Source organism: Pan troglodytes, chromosome 1 (assembly GCF_028858775.2).
Source record: "Pan troglodytes isolate AG18354 chromosome 1, NHGRI_mPanTro3-v2.0_pri, whole genome shotgun sequence".
Lineage (NCBI taxonomy): Eukaryota > Metazoa > Chordata > Mammalia > Primates > Hominidae > Pan > Pan troglodytes.
This window is the reverse complement of record NC_072398.2, coordinates 205,209,252-205,233,474: the sequence shown is the minus strand read 5'-3', so window position 1 is coordinate 205,233,474 and position 24,223 is coordinate 205,209,252. Positions and strand designations below refer to the sequence as shown.

Genomic DNA, 24,223 nt, shown 5'->3' with positions numbered 1-24,223 from the left:
GCAGCTGGGACTATAGGTGCCCGCCACCATGCCCAGCTAATTTTTTGTATTTTTAGTAGAGATGGGGTTTCACTGTGTTAGCCAGGATGGTCTCGATCTCCTGACCTCGTGAGCCACCGCGCCCGGCTGACTTGAATTTTTTAAAAAATCTCTCTGGCTGCAATGCTGAGGACAGATGGGTGGATCGGGGAAGAGGGAAGGGCAAGGGTAGATGCCAAGGGGGCAGGGAGGAAGCCAGTGGAATAAATGCAAGAGAGAGGAGGTAGCTGGGTCAGGGCAGTAGCACGGAGAAGGTGAGATGTGGGCAGTGTCTGGAAATCTCGCAGAGACGGCCAGCAGGATTTGCTGCAGGACTGGATGAGGGGGTGTGAGACAGGGTCAAGGGTTGGGGGCCACAGCTCTTGGGAGGAGGACATTGGCGTTAATCAAGATGGGGAAGACTGGAAGGAACAGGTCTGGAGGAAGGCATGGGATTGGCTTTCAGACAGTGAAACATGAGATGCCCAAAGACCTTCAAGTGGAGACATGCATGCAGAGTTGGATATGTGACTTTTAGTAGAGACAGGGTTTCACTATGTTGGCCAGGCTGGTCTCAAACTCCTGACCTCATGATCCGCCTGCCTCGGCCTCCCAGAGTGCTGGGATTACAGGCGTGAGCCACTGTGCCTGGCCGATGGATTTTAAGATTTGAAATCACTAAGAGAATGAGGGAGGACAGAAAGGAAGCCCAAAGGCAGAGCCCCAGGGCACCCCAGTCTTTAGAGGTCTGGAGATGGGGAGGAACCAGCACAGGACACTGGGAAGAAGCCATCCCAGGGTAGAAGGAGAAGCAAGAGGAAGAATGGCAGCCTGAAGGCCAAGATCCAGTAAGGAGCCAGGATCCGTGACACCCGGAGACCAGCCTGGCTCCTGCCCTCCTGCCGTCCCACTGTGGGGAGGACACAGATGCAGACTACAGTCCCCACTATTATAAAGTGACAGGGACAGGGAAACGCATGAGTCCATTAGCATGAGATGAGAATGGGGGGAGGTGGAGGTGCACAGTGTAGGGGCCTAAAATGTGGACAATGGGGCTTGGGGAAGACCCGCTCACGGAAGAAGGGCTCTAAGCCGGACATCAGAGGGTGAAATCGCATGCATGGCTTTGTGGGCAATGAGCCATTAGAGGTGGGCCCTAGATTTCCACAGGAGAAGGTGGGATGGGGAAAGGCAGTTCTGGCAGAGTCTGTAGAAGAGTCATAAAAGTATCGGTATGTAAGGAGGGAATGGCAAGTGGCCCATTTGGGTTGGGGGGTTCTGACCTTTGGGATGCTTGGAGACAAGGCTGGAAGGTTGGTGGGGAGGGGTATGAGAGAGGCAGTGGGGACCCTTGACCTCAAGGGGCTCACAGTCTAGTTAGGGAGGCAAAGCCCCACAGTGCAGGGAGGTAGTGGTGGGTGCCCAAGAAAGTGCTGTGGGCACTCTCAGGGCAAGAAGAGGTTAGCTAGTGGAACCAGGTCAGGCTGCCCCTGGGAGGTAGACCTTGAAGAACATGTTAGTGTTGAACATGCCAAGATGCACAGAGAAGATTTCTTGGCAGAGAAGACCACAATTGCCAAGATATGGAAGCAGGAGCTTGCACCCCTTCCTACATGGGTACTGAGGAACCATTGGCAGTTCCTGAGCTTGGGGAGAGACCCAAGTTGGATCTGGCTTTAGAGTGAATAAGAGGTAAAGGGAAGGGGTCTTGGAGATAGGAGGACCCTTTTGGAGGCAACTACACAACCAGATCAGGTAGTGATGGCCTCGGCAGCAGATACAGATGGGACCTGTGGGGCGGTTTTCTTTTAAGTTGGGCCAAGGGTTTTTGCAAGCTGCAATCTCACGCTCACGTTGCCCTGCAGGGTGAGAGAGAGGGCCGGGAATGTAGTTGCACCCCAAGGCCTCACTGACCCAAGAAGATTTTTGTGGAGGGGCTGCCCAGTGCCAGTGGGGGCAAGGAGGGCCACATGTACTCACTATCACGCCAGCCCTTGTCCATCAACCTACCCCATTTAACCCTCCCAGGAGCCTTATGAGGCAGGTCCTAGTGTCACTGCCATTTTACAGATGAGGGAAACGAGGCACAAAGAGGTAGGATGGCTTGCCCTATTGCACAGCTAGGGTATAAGAGGCCAGGATTTGAACATCTCCCTGACACCAAAGCCAGCCTCTTAGCTATGTGTGAGGTTGCCTTGCAAAGGCTTTATTCAGTAGCCAAAGGTCCGAACCCTCCCAAAGGAAAGGATCAAGAGGGTCTCCCTGACCTCTTTGCCCTTCCTCACTCCCTGGCCAGGCTGCTATTTCAAGGTGAACTAAGGGACCCCAGAACTGATGAACAATCAGTTCAATGAACTGATTTATCAAGCACTTAGTCTGTGCCAAGCATATAGGTTGTATTTATCAGATGTATCTAGGCCAGGTGTGTATGTGATGTATTTATCCTGGCTCAGGAACCTGCAGTGGCTCCCCAGCGCCCTGGTCCAGTGGTCTTAACCTCATTTTATAGATGAGAACTTTGATGCTTAGAGCAGATGTGTTGCTGGCTCATAGCGGGATTTGAACGCGGGGCTGCTGATTTCTGGGCCTGTATTATTTCTAAGACACCTCACTGCCTTCTGCACTAGCAGGAACGGGTGAACCCCATGGCTTCAGAACTGGAACAGGAAAGTGGACCAACATGGAGCCCGCCCCAGCCACAGCCCTAGGGAAGCGTCCAAGCTGGCTCTTTGTGTATAAATCATGGTCTGTTTACTGAACAGGGAGTGTGTCTTTCCTCCTGGGGATCTGCCCCAGGGTGGCTGCAGGTGCAAATAGGGTTGAATTCAGGATAGGGCCTTCTCTCCTGCCCAGCCTGACCGCTGAGTAGCCTCTGGCCTGGAATGAAAGGCTTTCCAGTAAGTGCCTTGCTGGACTGCAGCTCAGCCATGTGCCAGGTGGGAATGGGGGTGGGAGACCAACCAAGAGAAGGATTCAGGAGCCTGAGAGCAGGGGCAGGAACTTGCCAACAAATCTCTTAGCAAGCTGCTTTCTCAGCTGGCCTCATAGAGCGTCCCCAGGGACATCACGGGGCAGAGCTGGTCACGAGGAGTCCTGGCTGCCCTCCCAGCCTGATCTAGAGGAAGAAGGGCGCATGGGGTGAAAACACCAGGGAGCTCAGGGCAGGATTCAGAAATCAGACACTGCGGCTGCCTCTCCCCTGGCCTTGAAGGACATACGGCCTGGGCCTCTCTTGATCCGTAACTGATCAGAGTGGGTGGGGTGGGGTGAGCAATCAGATCTGCAACTGTTTTCACAGAGAATTGAGCGGCCCTGCAATGCCTGATGCGTGGAAAACACATTCCACTTGGCCTGGGGCTGGGCCAGTCCCCCCTTGGTCTAATCTTGAGTGTGTCCCATCCCCTCTCTGAGGTCTTCATCTATGACAATGAAGGGGTAGGGGCAGCAGGATCCCCCAGATTCTTCCAGGCCCTTCAAACGTCTGGTTTGAGGTCCTGTGATAGAACAGGAAGGGGCCTGAGCTACAGCCAGGAGCATGGACACCAGGCCTGTACCCTGTGTGCTGGGCACGATCTGCTTTGCTCAGTCTGCCTGGGCTCCTCAGTGCCTCCCTGCTTGAGCACCTCGAGAGGGTGAATACGGGCCAGGAACTCTGTTCAGCCCTGCCACCTACAGGGGAAGCAGCTGGGATGAACCGGCAAAGGATCAAGTCTGTTTGGCTTTGGGATGTGTTTTCCTACCACTCCTTAAGCGTGGGAGGGGCTGACATTCTGGAAATTCGCTTCAGCCCAAACAGGGAAGCCATCCCAGGACGCAGTGCTGGGTCCTTCCAGCCTTCTCCTCCCTCCTTGGCGAACTCCCTTCTGGTAATAGATTCTCCAACCTCCAGCCCATCCCAGGACACAGGGCTGGGGGCCTCCAGCCCTCTGCTCCCTCCTTGGTGGGCCCTCCCTTCTGGTAATAGATTCTTTGACCTCCAGCCTCATCCTCCTCCTAACTTCTCCCTCCCTCTCACCCTCACTTCCGTTCTTTTTCCAGGCTGTGTCCTTTTTCAGACCTTGCCCAGCCTAGAGAGGTGGTTAAGTGTGTGAATTTCAGAAGGATTCTCTGCCTTCAGTCAACACAAGTGAGCAGTTAGGAAGCACTCATTAAGGAGATTAGAGGCTAACTCTGAATTCAGGAGGTGCCGCAAAGCCCACGCTGCAGACTCAAGTGGGCTCAACAGGCTCCAGAGTTTCCACTGCGGAAGGTGGAGCCTGTGACTCTCAATGTTTTCAGCCTCTGCAGGGAGGACACTGAAGGAACAATTACTCCTCTTAGGGTTACACTCTGGTCCCTAAAGGAAACTACTGCTGCCTGCAATGACTCCATAGTTGTAAGGAGTTGATGGGAGGCGCCACCTCTTTCAGGAAGCCTTTCAGATAGTAGCAGGCCTGTCTCTTTCTCCCTCCCCTCCACCTTCACAGTTTTCTGCACTGAGTGCAAAAGGCTCTGGTTGTGCCAGAGGGTGTCTTCCTCATTACTCTTCTGTCTGGTTCATGGGATGGAAAACTATCATTTTGCACTTATCTCAGCCTTTACTCCCAGGACAGGTGCCTGATGCCCAGTGGTAGGGGCCAGGCCTCATAGCTGGTTCGTGCACTAGAATGAGAATGGCCGCAAATTTTTACTTTGTGTATTTGTTTGGTTTCTTTGCCCAAATTTTCTTTCCTTTTTTTTTTAAATGGAAATAAGTTTCTGGTTATAAAAAAGTAACCCATGAGCTGAAGAAATCAAAAAGCACCTGTAATCCCGGCACTCAGAGGTAGTCAGTGGGTCATACCAGACTTAGTTCTGTACACTTACACTTTGATGTACAATAAGAATTATACTGTGTTTTGTTCTTATTTGCAATTTACTTAAAAAGAAAGAAAGAAAGAAAGAAAAAGATCCCGTGGATGTCTCCCCAGGTAAATAGGCACAGGTCGACCTCACCTGCGTGGATGACTGCATGGTATCCTATTTTATATTTGAGCCATAGTTCACCCTCTATTAGCTACAACTAATCTTGAAGAGACAGAGGATTGGCACGGTTGATTTTTGGGCCAGGTGTGGTGGCTCACGCCTGTAATTCCAGCACTTTGGGAGACCAAAGCAGGCAGATCACTTGAGGCCAGGCATTTGAGACCAGCCTTGGCCAACATGGTAAAACCCACTCTCTACTAAAAATAGAAAAATTAGCTGAGTGTGGTAGCATGCATCTGTAATCGCAGCTACTTGGGAGGCTGAGGCACGAGAATCGCTTGAACCCAGGAGATGAAGGTCTCAGTGAGCTGAGATAGCACCATTATACTCCAGTCTGAGTGACAGAACAAGATTCTGTCTCCGAAAAAAAAAGATTTTTATATGCCAGGCTGGATGAGGTGGCTCACGGCTCACGCCTGTAATCCAGCACTTTGGGAGGCTGAAGTGGGTGGATCACTTGAGGCCAGGAGTTCAAGACCAGCCTGGCCAACATGGTGAAACCCCATCTCTACTAAAAATACAAAAATTATCTGGGCGTGGTGGTGGACACCTGTGGTCCCAGCTACTTGGGAGGCTGAGGTGGGAGAATCGCTTGAACCTGGGAGGCAGAGGTTGGAGTGAGCCGAGATCGCACCATTGCACTCCAGACTGGGTGACAGAGTAAGACCCTGTCTCAAAAACAAACAAACAAAGATTTTTATATGCCAAAGCAGAGAAAAGTGGGTGGCTGATTGGCACTGATAGTTGACCCGCTGACCAACAGAAGAGTGGACCGAGTCTGGGAAGTGGCTCAGCCTGGGCCCTCGGTCTCTCTGGCCGCTGTTTGCTGCCCTGAGGAGGAAGCAGCCCATGGCGGGGACTCTGGGTCTCGGCGTCACCTTCGATGGTGGCACTGGAGTCCCCCGGATGGTGCCTGAGGCCAGCCTTTGCCACCAAGCCTGCGCTGGCATTGGAGGGGCCCTGAGAACGGTGGCTTGTCCAGTTGGGGAAAAGAGAAAGATGGCCCTGGGTCACACCCTCAATGCTCTGTGCCTGCAGGAGGCCTCAGCGGGGCAACAGTCATTGACTCCCTCGACACCCTCTACCTCATGGAGCTGAAGGAGGAGTTCCAGGAGGCCAAGGCCTGGGTGGAAGAGAGCTTCCACCTGAACGTGGTGAGTCAGAGGCCCTCGGCGGGGGAGGGGGGTGGGGGCCAGAAGAGGCCCAACAGCCAGCTTCACCCTGTCATCTCTGAGACCCAGAGATGTTGAGGGTCTCTCCCACGGCTGCACAGCCCAGCAGTCTCGGAACCGGAGCTGCCGTGCAGTCTGTGCTGAGTCCCTCCCTTAAGACAGCCTTGAGGTGGGGACATCCTCCCCAGTCTAGCATCCTCCCTGGGGAGGGACCAGCCACGACCATCCATCCCCTCCCTGCAAGGTCAGTCATTGCTCATCTGGGGCACATTGCTTCCACCCTGGACGGCCCCTGGGGCTGGATCTATCACACACAGCAGCTGCAGCAAGTAGGGAATGGCTCTGTGGAGGGGGGAAGTGGCTCATCTGCTCAGAGCTGCTCCAGCCTTGAGCCCGCCCTGCACTGGCCTGTTGAGATGGCCGGGTGGGGTGGGCGTGGAGTGGGTGGTGCATATCCCTTTGCAGACCCATGACCAGGCCTGGGACCTCTTGGTCTCCAGCCTTGCAGGCACACTTGGTCAGGGACCAGAGCCTTTCAGAGGGAATGGTCATGTGTCTGGATGGCACAACAGCCTTGAACACCACACCCCACCATGTTGATCTCTCAGCCCAGACTAAAGCAAGGCATGCATCCCAGAGGGGAGCTCCCCACGGAGAGAGGCTATTTACATAGACTTGGGGAGTAAGCAGTGGAGACCGGGAGGGGAGGAGGGGCCGCATCCAAGCACACACCAGGCTCCATGTGGGCTCCGGGAGTGCCAGGTCCTGCTGCAGACAGGTCTGGGGCTGGTTCCTGCAGCTCCTGGCAGCAGCGAGGACCCTGCCTCCTTGAGAGACAGTTTGCCAGCACAGAGCAGGGTGGAGAGAGAGTCTGGGAGAGCCTGGGAACGCAACACTTTAGGGGAGCTTCCCTGGAGACAGAGACCTCTGGAGTCCTGGCTGCCCTGTGTCTCTTGGAAAAGTCATTGACCCTCCCTGAGCCTTAGATTCCTCAACTATACAATGAGAATGATGACAACAGCAACAATATTAATAATGCCTAACTCATAGGCTTATCATGAGGATTAAATACAGTGGAGAGTTGTAACCGCATTTTATAACACTATGAAGTCTGATACTGATGTAAAGTGAGGTCACCCTTGTCATTGTTAGGATGATTTTGAGGCTTGTTGACATTTCTGGTTGTTTGTGTGAGGCCAAGGAAGCTGAGAATCCCCCCATTACCCCTCTTTGGGTTGGAGAAAGGCGGAGGAAGGAGAAGGAAGGAGTGTCCCCATAGGCCTGCCTCGTTCCCTGTGTAGACAGTGGCTCTTTGGGATACAGAACGGGCTCAGGCAGCTGCCCACAGTGCCTTAGGAGCTGGGGGACACTCAGGCAGGTGGGGCAGGTGAGGAAATGTCCCTGGAAGAAAGCAAGGTGGGGTCACTCGACCTCGAACCTTGACTTTCTCATCTGAGAAATGGGAATGATGACCCTCGCCACACTCTGACCTCACCGAGCCCTGGGAAGCTGAAGGGGAGCGGTTTTGCAGGTGCTCTGTGGATGAAGAGCTCCCCCAGGTTAACAGATGAGCACTGCTGTTCTCAGTAATAAAGACGGTGGTGTGCAAAGCATGCTGAGGGAACCCTCTGGGGCAAGGAGGGTGACAACAGGCATGTCTGGCTGTGGGCAGGCCTCTCTCTGCAGCTCCCCTGTGTCCTGTGTTCACCCTGCACGGGAGGGGTTGGCAGCCCCCTTCTGCAGCTGAGGAAATGGGGCAGGGAAAGGCTGCACATCTTTTCTGAGGTGCCAAAGCCAGGTCAGTGGCTCAGGTGGGGTTTACCCCAGATCTGGTCCTGGCATGATGCTCCAGCACCCCTGATTTGCAATCCCAACTTAAGAAAGAAAATAGAAAAGATTAAGGCAAGTGTGGGCATGCCCTGTGCGCTCCGAGCTGAGGGCCCAAGAAACTGCTGTTCACTGAATATGTAGCTGCCTGGCTCCCTCCTTCTTAGCCCCAGCCTTTCCCTGTCTGCCCCACAGCCTCCTCAGAGAACCAGGAAAGGGCCTTGCTGTCTTCCTGCTAAGCCTTGGGGTCTCCTCCAGGAAGGCGAAGTAGCCTGGCCAGAGTGGGATTTACCTCCCCTCAGTCTAAGCTCCAGCCAGCAGCTCTCCCGGCAGGTTCTGGCGCTCCTTGGAGCACAACCAGGCATCGCTTTGCTGCCATCATCTCAGCAAGGGCTGGGGAAGGAAGCCAAGCCCAGCATTTATTTGGAATGCTAGAAATTGCAGGAGTTCTGCCAGGCAGGTGCAGGTTCCTCTTGACTTTTGTTATGGAAACCATCGTCACCTTGCCTGGCTTACCAGAGCCGGGGACAGGTATGGGAGGAATATCAGTGGCCAGGGTGACCTGTCTCAAGGGCCTGCATCTTACAAGTGTCCCCACTGTCCCCCTCCTTCTTTCTGTCTTGCAGAGCGGAGAAGCATCCTTGTTTGAGGTGAACATCCGCTACATCGGGGGACTCCTCTCAGCCTTCTACCTGACAGGAGAAGAGGTGGGTTGGCCTTTCATGACCCCTGAACTGTCCAGGCTGGAAAGGGCTTTGGAGAATATCCAGTCCTTCCCCCTCATGCCATCCATGGGAAAAGGGACTTAAGGGGGCAGGGATGGGCCTGGGGCCACCCAAGTCCACCCCTGAGGGCCTGTTTTCCCTCCGACCATCCCTCCGCTCCCTGTTTAATCAGTCATTGCTCATCATGGGCATGTTGCTCCCACCCCAGACGGCCCCCCAGGGCTGAATCTATCACACAAAGCAGCGGCAGCAAGAGGAGAATGGCTCTTCCTCCTTTACTCTCTGATCCCTCCATTCTGCTGCCCAGGTGAGCCCAACTGGCTCCCACAGGTGCTTGTATGTTCTCTGAGAGCAGCAGCTGGGTCCATACATCATCCACTGGGATCCCACTCAGCATCCAGCAGGCACCTGGGCTGCTTTTCACAAGCGTTGGTTCTTAGGACTGATAAAGCCAAGACCAAGACCCCCAGGCCTTGTCCTCCACAGCCACCCCTTGCCCTCCCCTCCTGGGCCAACCACCAGCCAGACACCTGCTCCAGGTCTCACGGGGGCAGCAGGTGAGGTGGGGCAGCCACTGCTGTATCTGCCAGTGCCAGGCCTTGCCCCCAGGTGAGCTGTGTTGGTTTCCACAAGGAGGGCTGGGAAGTGCACGCTACAGGAAGGCAGAGCTGGTGCAGTCAGGAAACCTGGCCCTCACTCCACACCACCCTCACCTACTCATGGCCTTAGCGAGCTCCTTGTCCCACCCTGGGCCTCGCTTCCTTCCCCAGCATGGATGGTTCTGATACCCCTTCGCTCAAAGACCTCTTAGGACATGGGATAGGAAGGAAAGGGTGGGGCCCCAAGGCTGATGGCTCCAAAGCCCATCTTCTCCTCCCTGTGAGAGAATTTTGAAAACCACAGAGCTCTTAGAAATGGGAGGCTTCTTCATCCCCGCTCCCGAGCTCCGGTAAAAGCACAGCCCAGATATCTGGTGGCGAGGTTGGCTGAGTCCCCAAAACATCAGTCATTGGTCAGTTCTGTTCCCCATTACTCAGAGAGGCTGCTGTGAGGCTGGACGCCCCCCTGCTCTGACCACCCAGAGACAAATAATGATGCCTGCCCCCCGCCACCCAAGGAGCCATGGAGGTGAGGCGGGCAAGCCACAGAATAATCCCTCTTCACCTCCACTGCTGCTGTCTGGAAAGTCATTTCCGCTTCCCTTCATCTGTGAAGGTGCCAGGGGCTGAAGTCAAGGGTTTCGAAGCAACAGGCGGGCACCTTATCTCTCCAATTGCTCCAGGCCTCTCTCCATCGAGCATAATCTCCTCAGCAGAGATTAGCGCTTGTACCAATTTGTCCCCAAATAATTGTAGATGGAAGCCCTCGGCTTTGAGCCACCCGGAGCCTGAATTTCATTTGAAAACTCCAGAACAGGAAAATGACAGAAGGAGCAGAAAAAGCATCTGTGTTCTTCAGGGCATATGCCCAGCCTTCCTACTTGGCCGTGGTCAGTGGAGATGGCCTGCAGGAAGGAAGAGGGGAGGACACAGCTCAGGGCTCTCAGGGGGCGGTTTGGGGGTGAGCAATTCAGGAAAGAGTTGAGACACATTGCTTCTTCCTTCCCTCTCTTCCATCCATCTTTCCTCCCGTCCATCTTTCCTTCTGTCCTTCCATCCATCTTTCCTTCCGTTCTTCCTTCCTTCTATCCATCTTTCCACCCTTCCCTCCCCCGTTTCCATCCATCTTTCCTTCCTTCCTTCCATCCGTCTTTCCTTCCATCCTTCCTTCCCTTCGTTCATCTTTCCTTCCATCCTTCCTTCCATTTATCTTTCCTTCTGTCTTATCTTCCTTCCATTCATCTTTCCTTCCTTCCTTCCTTCTCCTTCCATCCATCTTTTCTTCTGTCCTTTTCTCCTTCCATCCATCCTTCCATCATTCTCCTTCCATGCATCTTCCCTGCATTTTTCTTCCCTTCCTCCCTTCTCTCTTCAAGGGCATCTGTGGTACTGAGAACTTGCTTTGAGGCCTCAACTTCCTAGAAGGCACCAGCAACCCAGCTTTCCAGAACATAGACCAGATAGTGGGGTGTGGACAGGAGCACCTGTGACTTGAAAAACAGCTCAAAAGACTCAAGGAGGGGCCAACGTGGCCAGAACCCCTGGGCAGGCAGGCAGGCTCCTGTGTCAGTCAATGCAGCCCCTGCCCTCTGGCCACACCTTCCTGATCTATCCCCCGAGCACCTCCCTGAGCCAGATGCCGTGCTGCATACCTCGTGTACTTTCTCACTGGAGCCTCGGATGGCCCCATCAGGTGCATGTTATCACCGATTTGCAGATGAGGAAACTGAGACTTAGAAGCAGTAACTGGCTCCGGGTCACACAGTGTCTGAGGGCTGTGTTGGGCCTGACTCCTGACCCTGTGGCCTTTGTGCTATGGGCCTGGGTCACAGCTTGGCATGGCATCACTGCTTGTCACCAGGGCTCAGCCACACCAGACTGAGGCCTCTCTCTTCCCTTAGTCCTTGAGCTCACATGCAGTGGGTGCCTGTTGGGTGGGTCTTTCCATTCTTAAAATTTCCCACAAAGGTTTGTGGAATGAAGGGTGAAGGAGACCCCACACTTTTCCTGGGCTGAGGCCTTTCTTTGCTTAAGATGAAGCTTCAGAGGGAGACCCCCTGCTGGGTAGGCCAGTCCTACCGAGAGCCAGTGCCCATGGGAGTAACTCGTATAACCACAGCTGCACTCGTGAGGTTGGCACGGCACTTCACAGTTTATAAAGTACATTCATTTCTCTACATCCTCTCATTTGATTTCCACAAAGACCCCTGCAGCAGCCAGGCTCGTGCCACCATTGTGTTGTGCAGATGAGGAAACCAAGGTGCAGCGAGGTTTCCTCCCACTGTCCCCGCTCCTCCACCTGGCTATTTTTTGTATTTTTGGTAGAGACGGGGTTTCACCATGTTGGCCAGGATGGTCTCGAACTCCTGACCTCAGGTGATCCACCTGCTTCGGCCTCCCAAAGTGCTGGGATTACAGGCATGAGCCACTGTGCCTGGCCCACAGCATCATTTCAATAGCTGCATGGTATTTTGTTGCATGGAGCCATTATCTAACCACTTTCCTATTGTTTGATATTTAGAACACTTCCAGTTTTTCCCACTATTCTAAACAATGCTGGAATAAATAAGTCTTTACAACATTCTCGATTATTTATTTCCTCAGAATAAATTCCCAGGCAGGAAACGGCTGGGTCAGAAGGTCACAGGTCCTTTTGAATTAATCAGACATCTCAGAACAGTTTGAAGGGGTCTGAGCCTCAGGCAGGGGCCGTGAGGCCTGGGACCTCGCTGTGGCTCCCTTGCTGTCCTGTGGGTAGTTGAGGATAAGCCACTCACCCTCTCCCTTCATTCCCCATTTGTGAAATGGGAACAGTGGGCAGGATCAGGATGTCAAAGCGGGACAGGCCTGTCCACTGCTCTTACGCAGGAAGAGGGAAACTGTCGCCCAGGAGGAAGTGGTCTCTGGAACCTGAGGATGGTCTTGGCTCCCAGTTCAGTGCTCTTGACAGTCTGTCCGAACGGCACCACCTGTTCCCATGCCCTCTGCCTGTGGTATCGTAGTCCTGCGGTGTGGGCAGGCATTGACCTTTGGAGACCGGCCCGTCTCTGCTAGGTCTTCATCTGGACTTGGAGGTGCCCCCCACCCCCCGCACCTCACTGCTTTCTCCCTCATCTTCCCAGTGGCTGCCCCATCCCAATAAGCAGCATCCAGCCTTTGCCACCAGAGTCCTGACACTGTGGTAGATGCTTTGCCACAATTATCTAATTTTCATTTCTCCCAACAACTCTCTAAGAAGGCCAGTATTATCCTATTTTATGGACAAAAGCTGAGGCTCAGAAGTACCTTGCCAAAGTCCACGTGGCCAGCAGTTGGAAGAACCGGGCTGGTGGACTGCAGCACTGCCCCCTACTCTAGACCTGCAGCCCTGGGGGGTTCATCCTGCCTGCAGCAGTTCTGGGGTTGACCTTCCCTCACCCAGCCTGGAGTCAAAAGCCCTTTGATCCCCTCCTTTACAGGTGTTCCGAATAAAGGCCATCAGGCTGGGAGAGAAGCTCCTGCCGGCGTTCAACACCCCCACGGGAATCCCAAAGGGCGTGGTGAGCTTCAAAAGGTAGGGCGCCATCGCGTTCCCCACTGGGGCTTTACTGCGACCATGCCCACCATTTGTGTTTTCTCTGGGTGGTGCTGGTGAGGAGGCTCCAGGGGCAGTAGGCAGGCAAGCAGGAGGGGGGACCCTTGGGACCACCTCTGTTGAACCCATTCTTTTATGATGTAGAAACTGAGGCACAGGGAGAGGACCATACCTACCTTGGGAGCCACAGTGAGTCGGTGGCATGGTGAAAGTGCCAGCGACTTCCCTGGACAGGTGTTTGTCACCAAACCTGGGTGTCAGGGTTTAGTCCACATAAGCCTGAGCCTCCTGGGGCGGGCGGGGGCAGTTCCTCTGGACATCCCACAGTGCTGTCTTGACTTGAGAGTCTTCCACAATGGCCCCAAACACTTCCCCCGCTGGGGTTCCGGAGCCAGCAGGCACATCACACCATCCTCCTCCCACAACGAGGAGGTCCCTGAAGCTGCTAGGAGATCTCAGGATCCCAGCCCTCCCAAACAGGAGCCTAGCTCTCAAGGAGCCCTAGCCACTGTCCCTGTGCTTCATGGAGCTACTTAGTAGAAGCCACATCCCCGGGCACCCTGCAGCTCTCTGGGGCCATCCTCGAGGCCCTCCAACAACCCCGACGCTAGGAAGGCTGTGACGTTCCACTGCACCAGACTTCCCATCCCATCTCCTGAAGTGATTTCTCATCTCAGGGCTCTCAAACCAACAGAAGCTTCAGCCAGCTGTCTGGGAGGGGAGGCAGGGGCCCTGGGCTCTGGTTGGAGGACCCGTGGCTCCGATCACTGTCCTGGGGAGGTTGCACCTTCGTGTTGGCCTCAAGGGCTTCACCACCTTTCTCTGGTCTTGCAAAAAGAGGGCTTGGCATGTTCAGCATCTTCGTCAACTGTCCTCCCCTGTAGTTGGGAAGAATTCTCAGGGTGTGAACTCATTGGAATCTCACCATAGGCCAGGGAGGGGGGTGCTCTCGGGGGCCGGAGAAATCCCAGTCTCGATGCCAGGGTTGACTCCTCAGAGCTGGACTCCTCGATCTCTGCTCAGATCCCTCTTCCATAAACACTGATCCTGGAGAGACACAGCCAGCTGTCATGAAGCCCAGACACACACACACTGTCCTCTGGCTCCCCCTCCCCGGGTCTGGGGTAGGACCTCATTGGGGGCATCCCTTCCTCTTCTGTCCCCAGCCCTTCCCTAGGTCTCTCAGAGCAGGGCCTGATCTGACACGAATCCTGACATTTCTGATTAAGGAAGCGCATTTGCTTTTAGGCTGCTTGCGTGCTGTCCATGCCGTGTGCGCATGTACATTCATGTATATTTCCTGGCAACATCCGCCTTTTTGTTCTTGGTAAGAAAGTCTGTTGCTAAAAATGCCTGGCTCAGAGAGTGGCAGGGCTGTATGGGCCCATGTGGCACTGAGTTTGCTCTTCGGAGGGCGCCTCCTGGCAGGAGCTGGGCTACTGTTGTTGCACCTGCTCCCGGCAGGGCTCGCTGTGGGCAGCCCCAACAGGAGGGGCAAGAACGTGGGCCCTTCAGGAGAGTAGGTAACCAGCCCTGCCCTACTTGTCAGGGTGGGAAGGACCCTGAGGGGAGGCTGTTCCCTGGCAGGTGTGAGCTGCACCTCCTCACTGGTGTCTGCACAGACCGGCCTGGGAGACTGAGGCAGGGCCAGCCTGACCTGGGACCTTCAGGGACACTGGACTGCCTGGGAGAGTGACGGTGGCCTGTGCAAGGACCTCTGCAGCCAAGCTGGTCTTTTTCACTCATGCTCTCTCACACACATGCAGACACTCTCCTGCCACCCTTATAGATCATAAAGGCCTGGATACACAAGCTGGCCTTTGTCACAGACATGCTGGCATCCATACATGGGCACACACATTCACAAACGAATATCCATTTACACATGCATGCTCCCGCCACACACAAATAGACATGTCTTCACAATTGCAAACGTCTGGTGAGAAGTCACTGTGTGTCAGGCATTACGTGAGCACGTGACATGGATTGTCTTTTCAACCTCACAGCAACCACAGGGACTCCATTTTACCGGTAAAGAAACTGAGGCTCAGAGAGGTGAGGTAACTTGCCTGAGGTCACACAGCAGCAAAGCAAACTTAATTAGAATCCAGGTCTGTCTACCTCCAAAGTTGATGATTACACCATACTCATGAGTGTACCTGCCTAGAAGCTACAGCCAGGGTGGGAAGGGGCATTGTGGAGCAGCCCCTCCTGCCAGGAGAGAGAACACAGGCTATGGGCCCACTTGCACTTGAAAGGCTGGGAGAGGAGAGCAGAGCTTCCTGCTGGCCCATTGGCTCACAGGGCTGAGCAGAGGCCCTCCTGGTCTCTGGGATGCTGCCCAGAGCAGATGCATTTGGGGCACAGAACACCTAGGATTTGGAATTGGATTCAGTTCTACCACTTACTCTGTGGCCTCGCCCTCATTCTATGAAATAAAGACAATGGTATCTACCTCCGAAGTTGGTTGTGAAGGTAAAATAAGAACCACCAGAACCACCTGGCACAGATCAGAAACTTAGTAACAACAACATTTACATGTGCATAATTACATAATGATAAAAATGACAATACTTACATGCATAATTTATACCTCACAATAACTATGAAGTGTGGGTGCTGTCACTTAAGGGATGAGGAAACTGAGTTCTAGGGAAGTTAACCAACCTTCCCGAGGTCACCTTGTTGGGATCCGGAGAAGCCACCATTGGAAGCTGGGCAGGAGAGGAAAGGCGCCCAGCCACCTGCCTGCCTCTGCCCAGGCCAGCTCACTTGTCTGCCAGGGCGTCTCCACCACAGGAAGCCCACTTGGGAGGGTGAGCGTGTGGGGGTGGGAGAGAGGAAGGAGAGGCCCATGTTGGGGAAAAGGAGAACAAAAGGCTGTTGGAGGGCTGGTGGCTTTTTCCTACCTTAAACTTCCCTGAGAATGCAGGAAGAATCAATTATTCAGGAAGCTCTCTGAGACTCACTGAGATCACAAGCTGGAGAGAGAAGTCTCAGTTAGCCTTGGGGGAAGAGGGACAGAGATGGGGCAGGGTGGCACCTCTCTCTTTCCCTCTGGGTGAGTGCGGGGCTGTCTTAGGGTGGGAGGCCCAGCAGACCTGTTTGAATCCTGTCTCCATCGTCTTCCGCCTCTGACCTCGAACACTTCACTTCCCTGTGTGAGCCTCAGTTTCCTCCTTTGCATAGGGGTATGAATGATGCTTTACGTTATGGGCTTTCAATGAAAGTAGTGATGCAAACTGCTTGTCCCCGTGCCTGGCACACTATACCGGCTCAATAAATGGAAGTTGTTTTGTTTATTCAGATCAGGAGCCAAGTTTCCCCTCCTGTGCAACCCATCCCTCCCCCACTGTCCCCTGCCCCAAGCCAGGATGAAGGTGGCTGTCTCTATATGTGTTGAGGTCACCTGACCCCAAAGATCTCAAAACCCGAGCCCTTCATCTGTTCCCACAAGCTGGGAGGCTGGTAAGTGTCCCTACTTTCCCAGAAACCACATCCAGCCCCAAGAATGGAGTTTAGAGAGAACAGCAGTATCAGGGGATCCCCAGCCCTATCCCAAGAAAAGCAGCACCCCTCTAGTGGCAAACAGTGACCTCCACACCCCCACGCCTGCCTTCCTAAGTCCTGTCCATGGAGATGGAGGGGCAGACAGGGGCCAGTTCCTGGGAGGGCGGTGTGACCAGGAGCAAGGAAGCAGAGTGCCCCTGGCAGAGCCAGTCGCTCAACCTGCTCCACACTAACTACACCTCAGAGCGTCTACAAATGGGAGGAGGTCACACCACCCTGCTCTGCCCCACCTCTGTCCACCACAGCCTTCCTGCAGAGACCCTGTGCCCTTGGTTGTCCTAAATATCCCACAGGAAAGATAATCATGATACATATGAGGAAACTGAGGCACGGGGGGGGGCAGCTTGCCCAGAACCACCCCCATTCTGCACCTTCTTTTCCTCTTTATCCCCACAAAAGCCCAGGAAGGAGGAGGCATGAACCTAGGAGATGGAGGCATCACCTTCACTGTGTCTTACGGATGCAGGCACGGAGGCATGCGAGGATTAAGTGGTTTGCCCGAGGTCTCCAGCTGAGCGACACTTGAACCTGCACCTTCTGGCTCCAGATCTCAGGGAGACTTTCAGTGAATGCTCCCAGAAAGGCAGTGTCCTTGTTCCCTATCCTATGATCAAAAGAGAAGCAAACTGCACGGCAGTTAGCACAGGCTCTGGCATCAGAGCCAGCTCTGGGTCCCAGCTCTTCAAATTACTGTGTGATCTCAGGCAGGGGACATCACTGTCCTGTGCCTTGTTTACCGCATTTGCAAAAGGGGCAGCTGTGAGGATTAACCAGGATCCTGCCTCTGCATTCTTTGTCTTTGAAAGCACACAGCTCCAGATGTGTGGTCACACCAGAGCTCCCTGCCTGTCCTATGTAGGTTCCATGAAATTCCAGGCCGGGGCCATTTCATGTCCTTGGGCAGCACTGACAGTGTGCTGGGAGAGGGAAAGAGCTAGGCGGGGACTCTGCTTTTCATTGGTCCCATTTGCACCCGAATCACAGCACTGTTTATCCTCCACATGCAGAACCACCAATGGTTGTGAGCCATCCGGTGCCTTCAGCCAGAGGACAGCAACTGGGTGTTCTGTGGGGTCTTTGTGGCCCCTGATAGCATTATCCACATCATCTGTAAATTCAGCATAACTCTTGTACCAGGTCTCGAGCTCCCAAGTCTTACAGGGGTTGCTTGATGATGGAGACAAAGAATATTCCAAGTCAGACAGGCCTGGGTTCAAATGAACTTCAGTGAGTCACTTTATCTCAGTGTCCTCATCAGGACATGGGGCCAGGGAGGATTCACTGAAATTGTATGGCGAAAGCTCCTGGTTCCATGCCTGTCACATAGTAGGTGCCCCCACCGAGCAGCTGCTGTTACTGTCAGCAGAGGAGCCAGCCTGGCCAAAGGGGGATGACAGAGGCTGCTTCTGTCTTTTCAGTGGGAACTGGGGCTGGGCCACAGCCGGCAGCAGCAGCATCTTGGCGGAGTTTGGATCCCTGCACTTGGAATTCTTACACCTCACTGAACTCTCTGGCAACCAGGTCTTCGCTGAAAAGGCAAGTCTCCTCCCCACCCTTCTTCCTGCGGAGCAGAGGGATGAGCGTGCGGCTGCCACAGGGTTTTCAGAGGCGAGTGGGTCCTCCCTCATGGATCAGCAGGAGGGCAGTGGGGAGCCCGGGAGCCCAAGCTACCACTAAGATAGCAAATAGTAGCTACCTATACCCCAACGCCAGGTGGCAGGGAAGGTGAGCACGCAGAGTCAATAAGATTCTACAGAGGGAAAAGGAGAGACAAGATTCTGCCGGGGAAAAGGTTCTCACTGGTCTGCTTGAGCTCAGTGGCAACCACCCATATGTGAAATCTGGAGAAAGTGCAACTGAAATCTAGGCACCACCTTGCATTGGCAGGAATTGGCCACCCGCTGCAGAAATCCCCTTTCCAGAGACATTTAGCTTTTCCATGTGAGATCTGCCTGCCTTCTTCCCTGTGCCTGTTTAGCTCATGCCATCAGCAGGCTGGCATGGCAATACCCTGCCATGGCAGATGCCCCGACTGTTCATTCCTGCTGTTTAAGGCCACATGGGAAGCTTAGAACACCAATCAGCCCTGACAGCTGCTCATACCTGGCCTTGGGCAGTCCCCACTAGCTAGAAGTGTCGCTGTAGGTCTGACCTCAAATCCAAAGAAGGGAAGTGCTCACACCTCCCTCATATGGCACTCAGGCTCCAGCAGCTACAGTCCCTCCCTGAGGGCTGCCTGGGGAGATGGAAGCCCTGCCCATCCTCTGGAGCCCTCCAAGGAGAACTCTGTGGCAGTGCCACTCCCAAAGCCTTGTCTTCCCCCTGGAATGCCCGCCTCTTAGACCAGTACGGGAGCTGGGAGATGACTGATAGATTCCCACCTCTATGCCACGGCTCCCAGCATGGCAACTGGGAGATGATAGATTCCCACAGCTACCCCATGGCTCCCAGTATCATGTCGCCATCCAGCCTCAAAGCATTACCTGGCACAGCTGTGAGGAAACAGATTTCTGGGCTTCACTCCAGGGCCAGGCATCTACATTTTTAATATGCATTCATGTGCTTTTTGACGCATGGTTTGGGACCACTACTTACTCAATGTAGGAGTCCACCTGAGTGTCCTTAAGAAGCTCAAGAAGAGCTGTTCAGCTTCTTCTTGATTACTTTCTCTGACAAGGAGCTCACTGCCACCCTTAAACAGTCCGTCCTCCTGGCAGCCCTTCCTTCAAAAGTGTTTTCCTTACATTGAGAGGGACTCTGCCTCCCTGAAACTCCCCCATTTGAAAGTTCGTGGAATGAGTTTAACCTCACTTCCTGGTAGCTCTTATTTTCTGATCCTTTCCCACCTCCAAGTCCCATCCCCCAACCTCCCTGTTGCCATTGCTCTTAAATCAGACTCCTCTAGGAAGGTTCTGACCAGCTCCGAATGGAGTGGGACAGGGAGCTCACTCCAGTCCCTGGTTATTCTGGAGTAGTAGCTACCCCCGCCTGAGCACCCGCTATGTGCTGGGCACATTATAATGGCTCTACTCTTCCCAACAACCCTATGAGGTGGGTCTTCCTGGAGTTCCCATATTTACAGAGGAGGAAACTAAGATTCAGAGAGGTCAAGTCACTTGCCCTGGGCCTTCCAGCTGGTCAGTGATAAAGCCGTGATTCAAGCCCAGGACGTGCTGGCTCCTTCCAGACCAGATTGATAGAGCAGGCTGCAGGCTTTTGCTCTAGAGTCCATCCGTCTATCTCTGTCTCCTCTACATTTACATACTCTGGCTATTTTCATCCCCCAATCATGCCTCCCACAGAGGCAATTATTGGCAGTCAACAAATTGGCCCAAATTCTAGAAGCGCCCGCACCCTCCAGGGGAGCTAATTTAGCCTGCTTCACTGCTCACCACCAGGACAGTCGAGAGTAACGCAGATACAAGCACATTCCTGTCCCCGTAATGGACTTCGTTAACATAAATGGATATGAAATCTGACGTGGCAAAGCCAAGTGCTGTCACCTGGAAAGGAAGGTCTGCCTGCAGAAAGGTGGCTCTCCCTCACTCCCGGCCCCATACACACATAACTCTACCAACATGAGACAGTGTGGTCCCAAGGGCCTTTCTCTCCCAAGGGGTCTTGTGCTGGCTAGGACGTGCTGAGTAGGATTTAACCACTGTCGGAGAGCAGGCACTATAGATAAAGCCCTCCTGAATTCCACTTCTCACCTTCATAGCCCCAAAGGTTGCAAACCCAGCCTCTTTCTGCTCCAGCTGGGGCAGACTGTGCTCCATGGTCACCGCCCTGATCTGTGTTGGCCCAGTGCTGCCCTGTGTTGGGCAGGAATATGTATGGTTTATGTTGTCAGAATTCATTCACGTCCTGGCTCTGCCACTTAAGGACCAGGTGGCCATCAGCAAGTCACCAGACCTCTCTGAGATTCAGGTTTCTTGTCTGTTACACTGAGATAATCCCTTGTCGGTTATGAGGGTTGGAGATAATGTATATAACAGATCTGGCTCAAAGGAACTGAAAAAGGATAACAGCTGTTATTGCTTTTTATAATTATTATTATTTTTATTAAAACCCTGAAATGCCTGTTAGGGCATGGGGTTATTCAGGAGCCCAAGCCTCTCCCCCGAAATAATTCCAGGGTATCAGATAAAATGGCATATTACTAGATTGGGCCATATGAAACTGCCAATATCGGACCTTTTTTTGATTGCCTTATATACTTAACTGTTTTTTAAATGGCCAGAATACTTAAGCATTCTGAATACTTAAGTTAGCAACACTTAGCACTAAGCAGTTTTTAAGAATACAATACATTGTTACGAACTACAGTCATCATGTCTTATACCATAGATCTCTTGAACTTATTCCTCCTAACTGAAATTTTATATCCTTTGATCAGCATCTCCCCAACCCTTGGTAACTACCATTCTACTCTCTGCCTCTACTTTTTTTTTTTTTTTTTTTTTTGAGATGGAGTCTCTCTCTGTCACCCAGCCTGGAGTGCAGTGGCACCATCTCGGCTCACTGCAACCTCCACCTCCCAGGTTCAAGTGATTCTCCTGCCTCAGCCTCCCGAGTAGCTGGGACTACAGGTGCCTGCCACCATGCCTGGGTAATTTTTGTATTTTTAGTAGAGATGGGATTTCACCATGTTGGCCAGGCTGGTTTCGAACTCCTGACCTCAGGTGATCTGCCCGCCTCGGCCTCCCAAAGTGCTTGGACTACAGGCGTGAGCCACTGCACCCAGCCTCTACTCTCCACTTCCATGAGTTCAACTTTATTACATTGCACGTGTAAGTGAGATCAAGTATTTGTCTTTCTGGACTGGCCTATTTCACTTAACACAATATCCTCTGGGTTCATACATGTTGCAAATGACAGAATTTCTTTCTTTTTTAAGGTTGAATTATATTCCATTGTGTATACCACATTTTCTTTTTATTTTTCTTTTTTTTTTTTTTTTTTTTTTTTTTGAGGCAGAGTCTCACTCTGTTGCCCAGGCTAAAGTGGAGTGGCACGATTATAGCTCACTCCAGCCTCAATCTCCTGGACTTAAACAATCCTCCCACCTCAGCCTCCTGAGTAGCTGGGACTATGAGAATGTGCCATCACACCCAGCTAATTTGTTTGTTTTGTAGAGACAGTTTCGCCATGTTACCCAGGCTAGTCTCAAACTCCTGGGCTCAAACAATCTGCCCAACTCAGCCTCCCAAAGTGCTGGGATTACAGGAGTGAGCCACCACCCCTAGCCTATACTATACCACATTTTCTTTTCTTTTTTTTTGAGACAGAGTCCAGGCTGGAGTGCAAAGGTGCCATCTCTGCTCACTGCAACCTCTTCCTTCAGGTTCAAGCAGTGCTTGTGCCTCCACCTCCTAAGTAGCTAAGATTACAGGCCTGTGCCACCATGCCTGGCCAATTTTTATATTTTTAGTAGAGATGGGGGTTTCACCATGTTGCCACGGCTGGTCTCAAACTCCTGGCCTCAAGTGATCCACCTCCCTTGGCCTCCCAAAGTGCTGGGATTATAGGCGTGAGCCACCATGCCTGGCTATACCACATTTTTTTTATTCATTCATCTGTTGATGGACATTTAGGTTGATTCCACATCTTGCCTATTTGAATAATGCTGCAGTGAACACAGGAATATAGATAATTTCTTCAACATACTGATGTCATTTCCTTTGTATATATACCCAATAGTGGGATTGCTGGATTTGACCATTTTTGACCTATTAACAAGGCAATTTTACCTAAAGCTAATAAATGAGCTACTGTCAATTAACCCCACCTTTAAAAGAACCCTCCCTAGGCCAGGCACAGTGACTCACGCCTATAATCCCAGCACTTTGGGAGGCCGAGGCTGGTGGATCACTTGAGGTCAAGAGTTCAAGACCAGCCTGGCCAACATGGCGAAACCCCATCTCTACTAAAAATACAAAAATTAGCCAGGTGTGGTGGTGCATGCCTGTAGTCTTAACTACTGAGGAGGCTGAGACGGGAGAACCACTTGAACCCGGGAGGTGGAGGTTGCAGTGAGCTGAGATTGCGCCACCGCACTCCAGCCTGGGTGATGGATTGAGACTGTCTCAAAAAAAAAGGTCAGGAGTTTGAGACCAGCTTGGCTGACATGGTGAAACCCTGTCTCTACTAAAAATACAAAAATTAGCCAGGCATGGTGGCACAGGCCTGTAATCTCAGCTACTCAGGAGGCTGAGGCACGAACATTGCTTGAACCTGGGAGGCAGAGGTTGCAGTGAGCCAAGATCGTGCCACTGCACTCTAGCCTGAGTGACAGAGTGAGACTGTCTCAAAAAAAAAAAAAACCCTCCCCAAAAGAATCCCTCAAAGGACCCCTAAAGCAGCAAGCAATGAGGAAGTGTTGAGAGTTGGGTGGGGTAGGAGTCGGCCAGGCAGTGGTTCTGGGGTTGAGACTGTCCAGGCGCCAGGCAGAGCAGTCAGTGGAGAGGCTAGGGATCAGGCCCCACCACACCCTTCACGTGGCACCAGGGCAAGGCCACGTCAACCCCCGGGTTGGAGCCTGCAGTCCGTTGGGCAGCTCTCCCTTCCTGCCTCCTCATAAGGTTTCCTCCATGCATCTGAACCAGCTGCCTCCCATCCTCAGCAGGCTGGGTGCAGTCGGCTTCTTCGGAAGCATGAAGGCTCACCTGGTGTCCGTCTCTCGGCAGGTCAGGAACATCCGCAAGGTCCTCAGGAAGATCGAAAAGCCCTTTGGCCTCTACCCCAACTTCCTCAGCCCAGTGAGTGGGAACTGGGTGCAACGTGAGTACAGAGACGCCACTGCCCCTTATTCAGCGGGTTCCTGCCCAGGCTTCCTAGGAAGACCCTGCCAGGCCCCTGGGCTGAGTCAGGATGTGTCTGTCAGAGCCATGCAGCCAGCAAGGCATTCCCTCGGTGCTCCTGGACACCACCTGCCTTCCCACGCATCCTGGGGGCTTGCCTGTGGTTGTCTGCTGCTGCAGTGCCGGACGTGATGGCTGCTGTTTACTGAAGGCCTGCCCTGTGCGTTCCAAACCCTACCTTCTCTGGCCCCATCAATGGCGCAGCCTTCCATCTCTTATGCTGCTGCGGGAGCCTCCTGCATTATACCCCAGGTTCTCGGGAGGGTCCCAGGTGGAGTCATCCATTCTAGAAGTGGCTCCAAGAGAGGCCAGGCATCCTTTCCAAGCCTCTTTGATCAGGCTCCCCACTTCCAACTTCAATTTTTTTTTGTTTTTTTGTTTTTGAGACAGAGTCTCTCTCTGTCACCCAGGCCGGAGTGCAGTGGCGTGATCTCGGCTCACTGCAACCTCTGCCTCCCAGGTTCAAGTGATTCTCCTGACTCAGCCACCCGAGTAGCTGGGACTACAAGCATGTGCCAACATGTCTGGCTACTTTTTTTGTATTTTTAGTAGAGATGGGGTTTAGTAGAGATGTTGGCCAAGCTGGTCTCGAACTCCTGACCTCAAATGATCCAACCGCCTCGGCCTCCCAAAGTGCTGGGATTACAGGCGTGAGCCACCACGCCTGGCTCCAACTTTAATTTAAAAAACAAACAAACAAACAAAAACCATACAACAGTGTAGAAATCATGAATTCAGGCCAAGCACCTGACGGGAGGCCGAGGCAGGCGGATCACAAGGTCAGGAGTTCTAGACCAGCCTGGCCAACATGGCGAAACCCTGTCTCTACTAAAAATACAAAAAGTAGCTGGGTGTGGTGGCACGTGTCTCTAGT

At 53.1% G+C, this 24,223-nt stretch overlaps 1 protein-coding gene across 2 annotated transcripts in view; it reads left to right on the top strand.

Moving 5' to 3' along the window:
- MAN1C1 (mannosidase alpha class 1C member 1) overlaps window positions 1-24,223 on the top strand; it is a 166,076-nt gene that overhangs the window by 122,934 nt on the left and 18,919 nt on the right. For both annotated transcript variants that reach the window (XM_016956569.4, XM_054664055.2), the window contains 5 exons: window positions 6,061-6,176; window positions 8,648-8,728; window positions 12,804-12,898; window positions 17,908-18,025; window positions 23,176-23,269. In XM_016956569.4, coding sequence (XP_016812058.1) covers window positions 6,061-6,176; window positions 8,648-8,728; window positions 12,804-12,898; window positions 17,908-18,025; window positions 23,176-23,269 — 504 coding nt within the window. The remainder of the gene's footprint in view (window positions 1-6,060; window positions 6,177-8,647; window positions 8,729-12,803; window positions 12,899-17,907; window positions 18,026-23,175; window positions 23,270-24,223) is intronic.